We start from the raw sequence: 9,889 nt of genomic DNA on the forward strand, positions 1-9,889 counted from the left end.
ATCTCAATGAAGATTATCAGGAGTTTTTTGTACTATGCTTGCAACTTTTCTCTCAGTTTAAACTTGTTTCAAAATTTTTAAAAATTTTTAAAACTTTAATTATTTCTCTTTTTAGTTTCAAGGTGTTATCGTTTTGAGACTCAACTAATGCACTTTGAGGATGGCAGAAGAAAAGCAAGGGGTTTATGAATTCAATAACAACAACAAAAACATCAACAACTACAAAGAGGAATAACACTTTAAGTAAACAATCGGTAGTATTTAAGATAAATACTCTCGGTTGTCTGGTCACTTTTATTACTTAAATACCCTACTCATTTTTGATGTACATAGAGACAAGTTAGTGAAAAGGGATTAAGTTAGTGAAAAGGGATTAATAATAGTAGTAATAATAAAAATAAGGTTTTGTGTAGCAGCAGGAGTGGAATTCAGTGAGACAGAAGGATGTGTCTCTCAGGATTTCCAGAACACCTTTCCAAAGTACAACTTGCCTAGAGGAAATAATATCATACTAAAATTTGCTAGAATGTCATTAATGAGAGCTGTACACATTTCAGTCCAAACTAACTTTAATATTTCATCTACACACCCCAAAACTGGCTCTCTGGCATTATCATCAGAGGGGAGCTTGTCTTCATGCACATGAAAATGAGGAAAGCTAATTACAAATCTTGAGACTGTAGGAAAAGAAGAACTAGAAAGACTTTTACAACTAAATAACAATTTCCAATGTTATTTCAAACTATCCCAGATTCATAGTGCAAAAATAGATTTGATTAATTTCTTTAACAGACTCTCAAAGTAACTCTAAATCAAACATTAATACCCATGGTTTTAGTATGCACTAGTAATTGCTAAGAACTGGAAATTAATGTTATCATTTTTTTTCTAATTACAACATTAATATCTCTATCATAGTTATATATATTTTTAATTAATCATCTAATCAACAAATGTGAGTGGATACTCTCTTCATAATTATAAACAATAATATTTACATACTAAGTAAAATATAGATGTATTGATTGCAATTGCTTCTATATGATACAAAGATATAGAATTAATGTCAGATAGTTGCATTAAATATTGATTAAAATATGAATAATGTTCAGCTACAAAATGCATGTTTTATTCTTCTCTGAAGTGTTATATATGTTTTCTCCATGTATGATTAAAATTATATCTCCATATCTGTCATAAAATAGATTTTATTTGTTCCAAATTTTGACAATGTACGACAATATATGACAGCTTGTTTAACTGTCTATTCATTTGAAAACTCAAGTTAGAAAAAAACCCATTGTGTCTTCCTTTGTTTATTGTTGAAAACTATAAAAAGGGTAACCTAAAGAAGAAAATAACTGATAATAAACCATGTTTATTGTTTTAAATATGCTTTATAAACAATATTCGTATCCTTTATATAAACTATGGCTTTATTCTATTCCAGGTAAAAGTATCAAACAGCCCTTAAAATATTTTTTAGCTAAAATGTTCTCTACATTCTGGCCTATGTTTGAAAAAACAAAAATAAGTAAAAAAAATTAATCAATGAATATATATACTAAAATTCTCAAGCAAAATGTAAAGGATAAAAATGATTGTCAATTTCAGTAAAAAAATTTTATTATATGCCAATCTCTCTCTCTTTTAATGTATGTGTTTTCATTTTCATGATTCAGAAATTAGTGTTCACTGAACTACAATTGCCCACATAAAGTAATAAACTGAGGTGGAAAATTGACAATCATCAGGTTAATTAAATTAATTAAATTGGATACCTCAATATTCTCTCCTCATTCATATTAAGTAGTATCTGAATTATTCAACTGATTGTCAGCATTAGTCAAGTCATTGAGGGAAACTTGATTCTGACAACCTAACACAAAATATCCCACATGTGATGTGGACATACTCAATTTCACTCCATGAAAACACCCTGTTCTATTTTCTGATACAATGTTAGGTACAGAACCTGATCAGCAAGTGCTTGAGCACTGCAAAGTTAAGCTCACAGTACTTTTTTGTCATATGAATGATGGGTAATGCCTAACACCAGCTGTCTTTTCAGCTGTGACCTGCCATCTAGCCTGTCAAATGGCTCAATCAAAAAATCAGTATGATGTGCTGTTCCCTTCACTGAGAGAAAAATGCCTCAAGTCACGAAATTTTTTAATCTCCTCTGGTGGTTCACATAAAGCTGTTTTCATACAGTATTTTCTTCTTCTCTTATTCATTTTAACTAATGGCAGATTTATATGAGGCTCCTTTTGATAGTCACTTGACACTTTTTGCAGTTTTCTTTACATATTTATTAGCAGACTCATTATATTATTTTCCAGATGGCACTGAATTATCAAAGGGTCCTGTTTCTTACTGAGCCTAAATTGTTTGGTTGTTCTATTTAGTTCTAGTATTCAGGTCTAGGAGATATGTAAATCAAAACAAAACACTTTGGTTTCTTGTTAATTTCAACTCCTGAGACAACTCTGTAAAAATAAATGTAAAATCTCAAAATTGGGAGAATGAGATCCTCAACTTACTGGGGTAGCTAAGATGACCATGTCACAGATACTATGCTGTGTAAATAACTTATTTTTTCAGGAACCTCATAAACAGATATGTATTTCCTCTGCCACTTACTTTCTTACTAAAACATTTTAGGCAGTTCATCAGCAGAATGAAAAATGAATGAATGTTATATTTTTCTGCTGTTACATGCTAATGTTATAAACCAGGAAAACTTCTGTATTGATAGGGACATTGAAAGTTAGGAGACCATTACATTTATGTGACAAACTGAAACAGAACTGAATATTTAGAATTGAACTACTGAATTATATGAGTAAAGGGATCCAATTCAAGTCAAATTTCTCTAACACCTTTACAGTAGAAGCTGATTCAGATCAGTGGTTATCAAATTTCCTGTGCTTATGGAACTTGTTAAAAAATTTTTCAAGAAAGAATTTTTGGCTCCCTTATCCAGAGATGTGGGCTCTATAGGTGTGGTTTCACCAATGTTTCTCTTTTCTCTTTTCCAGAGACAGGAGATTTATACTTTTTACCCACTTAAAGTTATGTGATATGATGACTGGTTCTAACCAACCAGATGTGACAACGGTGGCACTCAGGGCTAAAATGTTTACTTAAAAGTGATTTGTTCTCCTCTCACATTAAGCTGGGGCAGAGGTCTCCCCTCATATGATGACCATATGAAACATGTCAGATGTGTAAAATAATCTTTCTTTTTCCAAGCAACTGTGATTTGGGCATTGTGTGTTAATACAGAATAACTTTGTCTCTCCTAATAGCAGACTAGAAGTAGAATTGGACTACAAGTCAGAATTTTTAAAAGTCTCCCAAGTTACACATTATGCATGTAATTTACGGATCACATTTTAAGAAATATTATTGGTTTAGACCACCCCTTTGCAACTTTAACATTTTTTCCACTATGATATATGATCATAGTGGAAATCTGATAACTTGAAATGTAATTGCCACTGTTCTTAATTAGGTTTTGCTGTAAACATCTTAGAGAAATCTCACTTGAAATATCAGGCCAGATCTCTTTATTCATTTCATTCAAGAAATTTATTCAAAATGTTCAGTTGTGTTTTAGTTTTAGTTTTTCACATGAATAAAATGGTCTCAACTTTTTAAAAAAAGACCTTATTTTATTTTATTCTTTTAAAGACTATTTTTCAGAGAAATTTTAGATTTACTACAAAATTGAGAAGGAGGTACAGAGATTTATCATTTACTACAAAATTGAGAGGGAAGTACAGATATTCATCATAAACTACCTGCCCCAACACATGCGTGACCTCCCCCATATTTAACATTACTTGCCAGAATGGTAAATTTTTACCAAGGATGAAGCTATATCAATGCATCCTAATAACCCAAAGTTCATAGTGCACCTTAGGGTTCATTCTTGCATTGTATATTCTGTAGCTTTGGACAAATGTATAATGACATATATCTACCTTTAGAATATACAAAGTATTTTCACTGCTCTAAAAATCCTCTCTGCTCTGCCTATTCATCTCTATGCCCCACTCCGCCACCAGCAAATACTTATCTTTTTATTATCTCCATAGTTTTGCCTTTTCCAGAATGTCTTATTGTTGGAATCACACAGTATGTAGCCTTTTCAGATTGACTTCTTTCACTTAGTATTATGCATTTAAGCTTCCTCTATGTCTTTTCATGGCTTGGTAGCTCATTTCTTTTCAGTGCTGAATAATATTCTATTGTCTGGATGACCCACCGTTTATTTATCTATTCACTTCCTGAAGGACATCTTGGTTGCTTTCAAGTTTTGGCAATTATGAATAAAACTTCTATGTGCATAGTTTTATGTAGACATAACTTTTCAACTCTTGTAGGTAAATACTAAGCAGTGTGATTGCTGGACCTTATGTTAAGAGTATATTTAGTTTTGTAAGAAACTGCCCAACTGTGGCATTATATTATTATTTTGCATTTCCACCAGCAATGAATAAGAGTTCCTGTTTCTCCATATCCTGGCCAGCATTTAATATTGTCAGTGATCTGGCCATTCTAATAGATGTGCAGTGTTATCTCACTGTTGTCATAATTTACATTTCCCCTATGATATATGATGTGGAGAATCTTTTCATATGCTTAACATTTTCTCCCAGTAAGTGGCTTTTCTTCTCATTCTCTTGATAATGTTTTTCTCAAAGCAGAAGTCTTTAATTTTATTGAAGTCCAAATTATCAATTACGTCTTTCATTGATCGTGTCTTTGTTGTTGTATCTAAAAAGGCATCGCCAGTCTCAGCTTTTCAATGTTCTTGGCAATCTAGAACAGAAGTTAAAATATATTCCTTTCCCAGTAGACACACTCATTAACTTATACATAGACTTTGCTCACTCAATAATTCCACATGCTTTTTGAAGCACTAAATATGTGATAAACCTTGATATAATCTATGTGCAAATAATAGTAAACAGAGAAATTCACATGTCAAAGATTTGCTTGTTTTAGGGTTCAGATTCAGAGGTAAATTAAAGTCCTTTCTCAGATTTCTTCTAAAGTACATTACCAGTTAAAACTTAATGGTCCTGGAATTAGATACATTTTCATTTTATTTGATGTATGGGACTAATGATTTAGTGGCATGGCCCGGAACAAAGTGTCTCTTCTTTTTTTAGTTGTTCTCATTTCATTCTCATTTAATGACACATTAGTGGCCTGAAGGAGAAATTTAATTCCCAAGAATCTTCTGTATTTCTAGTAGCAAATTTACCCTTTTACAGTTGGGAGAATATTAAGACTAGATTTTTTATTGCTATTCTAGAAAAAAAACACCAAAAAACACTTTTTAAGAGACTTAAAGAAAAGTAGCAAAGGTAGCCTGGAATTTAATATTTGTCTTGGTTAATCTGTAGATTATTTTTAGAACAGACTGGGATAAACCAGATATGATTGCTCTTTGAACATATGTAGAGGAAATTACACACTTTCTAGTATTTTCAGCCTCAAATCATTTGCTTTTCAACTCCTGATAAATGTCCACCAGGGAACAAGAATACTTTTGGGAAGCAGTTTTTCTGGTTTTTCTGGCCATCTGGTTCTCTTAGTTTCTATCTTTCTATTAAATCCACATAAAGACATATTACCTGAACCATATTATATAATTTCCAAAGTATGGGATCTAACCAAACTCCTTTATAATACATAGCCATCATTTTAATAAGTAATAAGTACATGAAATTCCTCAATTTCTTTTTCTGTACATCACTAGCACAAGGATATAAATAACCCTATGAGATGCTTTTCTGCTCTCCCAGAGTAACTGACTACTTTATTAATTACCATGGAAGCATCTATGAGCTGATGCCACCCCGCATTTATCTTAGGGGTCTACTAATACTTCATTCTATCTCCTGAGGGACATACAATTTCATAAGAAAAAATGAAAGTTTATTTTATACTAAAACTTCTGCAGGGAGGTAAGGAGATACATTCATTCACTCATTCATTCAGTAAATATTTACTAAATCTCCTTCATGTGCCAGGATACAAGAATAAACAGAAAAGGCTAGATGCTTTCATGAAGAAGATATTTTTATGAGAGAAGATAGACAATAACAATAAAAATCAATCAATAAACATTATATCACAACGTGATAATGTGAAAAAATAAAGCGAAATGAGAAAAGTCACAATGGGTGGTGAAATTTGATATAGGACTGTCAAGGAAGTCTGCCTTGATATTGAGCAGAGAGCTGAAGGTAGTGATAAGCAAGCCTTGTGGATATCTGGGATAGAGGATACAGATGCTACAATGGGCTTCAATTGTGAGTGTACTTGGAACATTTAGAAAATTGTAATGGCTGTAGCGTGGCTAGAACAGAATAAACTATTGTGGAGAATGGTAAGATGTGAGATCAGAAAGGTAGTCAGAGGTAAAATCATCTATTAACTTTTAAGGCATATTAAGTATCTTGAATTTTACGCATTTTAAGAGGCAAGGCCATTCAAACTTTTAGTTTGAGGAGTGAATACGGATGCAATTTAGAACAATAGTAAAATTCCTTATAACAATGACTTTTTCATGAGGTTTTGTTTGTTTTGGGGTGTGTTTTTGTTTTTGTTTTTGTTTTATTTCCCAATGTGCTCCATTTCTCCTCCGGATTTTATTCCACAGAGGTTCTACAATTCCTTTCTACTGACCCCCAAAATTCCATGCTGTTTTAGCTCATATTTCCCACCAGTACAATAACAGCTTAGAATTATGGTCATAAAAATTATTTTATTCTTCAAGATTAACTTTTGGTTGTTTCACTGAACTTCCTCCTTCCTTCTAAGCATTTTATCACCTTATTTACTTTCCAAAAACAAAATGCAAACCAAAACAAATGGATCAGTTAAAAATGGTGTTTTTCTATTGGAGGGAGTTGTGGTTTAGAGAATAAGATTCCTTTTATATTTTTATGCTCCTCTCTGCCCCATTTTCTTAGGAAAATTTCCTTAACTTTCCGATAGCTTAATGTTCCTATGGGGCTTATGTATTTTTATACTTAGCCTTTTAATAACTTTGGGAAAGTGAGATGAAATGAATTGAAATGATTACTGAACTGCTAGCACTTAATACAAAAATATTAAATGGTCAAAGTTTTAATTAAGCTGTATTGATTCTATTGCTCTTAATCTACATCAGACAGGTAGAATTGATCTGTGAATATATTCCATTACTTCTACACTTTATTTTCTAGTACTAAATTACATAGTGGAAGTGGCTGAATGTATATTTCTGTTTATCTTCTAGAATATCATCACCTGTCAAAATATTTGTTCAATAATAAAATGCTAGAGTAACATTCTCTGAAATTTTGAGAGATAGGGTTTCATGAATAAATAGCAGCTAGCATATTTACCTTGTCTGTAAGAGAAGTAACAGAAGGGCTTTGTGTCAATCAATATGAAAATGTAATTTAATCCAATGAGATAAAAATCAATTTTCCTTTTTTGAAGTTTCAAAGTAGTTAAATATCATCTGTTCTGCTTAATTAGTTTTTGATATTTGTACAAACTCACCTTTAAACTTCAAAACAATACAGCTTTTGTTTGAGCTTCAGATTTCTTTTCTCTGTTCTAATTACATTCTGTGTTAGCTGGCTAGAGAGAGGAAAGGAAAGCTTTTTCTGCAAAGAAACCCTGTAGTTTTAATGGTGATACATAGGATTTTCAGGCTCCAATGATCAGAACAGTCTTCTGTTACATTCTCAACTGTGGTAGTCAATAAATGAAGCTTTGTCTGCAAACTGCAAATTTACCACAAACCCACCACACATTTGGAAAAAGGTTAAGAGTATAGATGAAAGTTATATTGTTGTTGGTGTTTATGAAAGCAGGAAGAGGAACTTTTGCAATTGGCTACTGACATGTTTGAGTAATTTAAGAATTCATATCCTGATACATAAATGAATTAGGTAAATTTTAGAAAGGAGATAGGTGGAATGGACACATACAAATGTGCAGACACATCATATAATCTGGTACTTTTAGGACAAAAGTACTCAAGTTTAAGAAGAAAGAAATCCTCTTCATTATTGTCAGTATTAGTTTGCTTATCTTAGTAGAGAAATATATCTGTGATGGAAATAGGGAGGTACAACCCAGATTTCCCTTCAAGGAATAATATATTGCCCTGGCTTCTAGAATACTGTCTGCTGACAACCTTAAGCTATCAGAACTTTTAGGATGGTCTCTGTTGCAGACAGTGCCTTGCTCAAGGTCATGCCCTTCCTGGGGTGACATATAACTAATGATTGATGGGGGGACATAAAGAGGAGGGCATAAGGGGTTCATCATTCTTTCTCAACACCAGACAGCTTAGATGGGCCATTTCAACTCCAGAGCTTCTAAGGGGTGGGCTGAGGCTCGTGGGCCCACCGTATTTTTCCTTGCTCCCTTTCCATTGTCCCTTTGGTATTGATAGCAATGGTTTATTCCTAATAAACATCCTGACACTAAACTCTTACACTTGGTTTCCCTCAGAATATGACCTAGGACAGCACTACTGTCCAGTCTCCAGAAAGTCACTGGTTCTTGAAAGGTATGTGCATCTATTATAGTGATTTTTTTGTGTTGTCAGCCAAATATTTTATATTTGGCAACAGATTATAGTAAAAAAAAAAAAAAAAGTGACAATAATATATTCCATGAAGTTTTACTAGCAAGTACTGTCATCTCTCTGGGACTATAAGTTTTTTCACCTTTAAATTAATAAAACTTATCTTAGATAACTGTGGTTAAGATTAGCAAATTAAGTAAAACTCTCTGGATACTAATTAGATAAGTGGATACTTTTAAGAGAGAAAAAGAATGTATAATTGTTAAGAAAGTGACCTTTTGTGTTAGTCTGATTTTGTTCAGGAAATAGCTTTGCCCCTTGATGATAATGAGCGCTTGGCCAATTGTTAGCCGAAGTTTCCTCTTCCATAAAATGGGGATAAGGGAAAACCAGAAATACCACTTATATATGATTAAATTAAATAATGTATATAAAGTTTCATATAATATGTGGCTCATAGTAAGCCCTCCATACATATTAGTTATTTTTTAATTAAAAAGGAGGAAAGTGAAATATAAACCTCATTAGTATAAATTCTACATGCTTAAAAATGTGGAGTTCATAACATAAAAACCATGATGATCAATTATTAGATAGTAATGTTAGCTCTTTCCAAAGAAAGAAAAAAAAGGACATTGATAAATCTTCCATTCAACTTAGGTTTAAGGAATTATGAATAAGGACTTTTTTTTCATGACTAAAAATGTGTGTTGGCGGGGCAGAGAATTCTTCTCATTCTACAAGCTCATTTAAGATACTGTTTGTTACTACTATCCCTTCTAAATTACCATCAAAGTGACTAAATAAAAATACAAAATTTGGGGGAGAAATCTATAGATTCACCAGAAATCGGCAAAGTACTCTGCTGGTTATTCTCCATTTGCCCCATACTCCCATCCTCTGACTTTCTTTCCCTTAATCTGCACCCAAAAGGTTATATCCCAAGGATAACATGACAAGAATTTCCGACCAGCTGGCTTCTAGAAGTTCAAGCAGTGGGATATACCTGCAGGTTATGGGAGGTACAGAGAAGAGAGAGATTTTTTAAAAAATTTCGTTTGTATAAGGGTTTTTGTTTTTTGCTCCCTTCCTATTTCCTCACAGCATCTCAAGCAATTACTGCTTCCCTCCTAGACTTTTGCTCCTCCTCCACAGTTCCGGATCTCACTCATCTCCAGTAACCCTAGTTCTTCCTTGTGCCCATTCAGCCCTGGGATAGTTTTGGATTTTGCTATTGCTAATTATTTATTACCTCACAATCCCTTGCTTATTTCTTTG

General features: G+C 32.7%; 1 protein-coding gene across 1 annotated transcript in view; it reads left to right on the plus strand.

Moving 5' to 3' along the window:
• The window catches only part of LOC309627938 (uncharacterized protein), a 279,828-nt gene extending 270,728 nt beyond the window's left edge, over nt 1-9,100 (plus strand). Inside the window, exon 2 of the mRNA XM_082390341.1 lies at nt 116-9,100. Coding sequence (XP_082246467.1) covers nt 116-189 — 74 coding nt within the window. The 3' untranslated portion in view covers nt 190-9,100. The remainder of the gene's footprint in view (nt 1-115) is intronic.
• Nucleotides 9,101-9,889: the final 789 nt, after the last annotated feature.

This window comes from Balaenoptera borealis, assembly GCF_965194805.1.
Source record: "Balaenoptera borealis genome assembly, chromosome: 4".
NCBI lineage: Eukaryota > Metazoa > Chordata > Mammalia > Artiodactyla > Balaenopteridae > Balaenoptera > Balaenoptera borealis.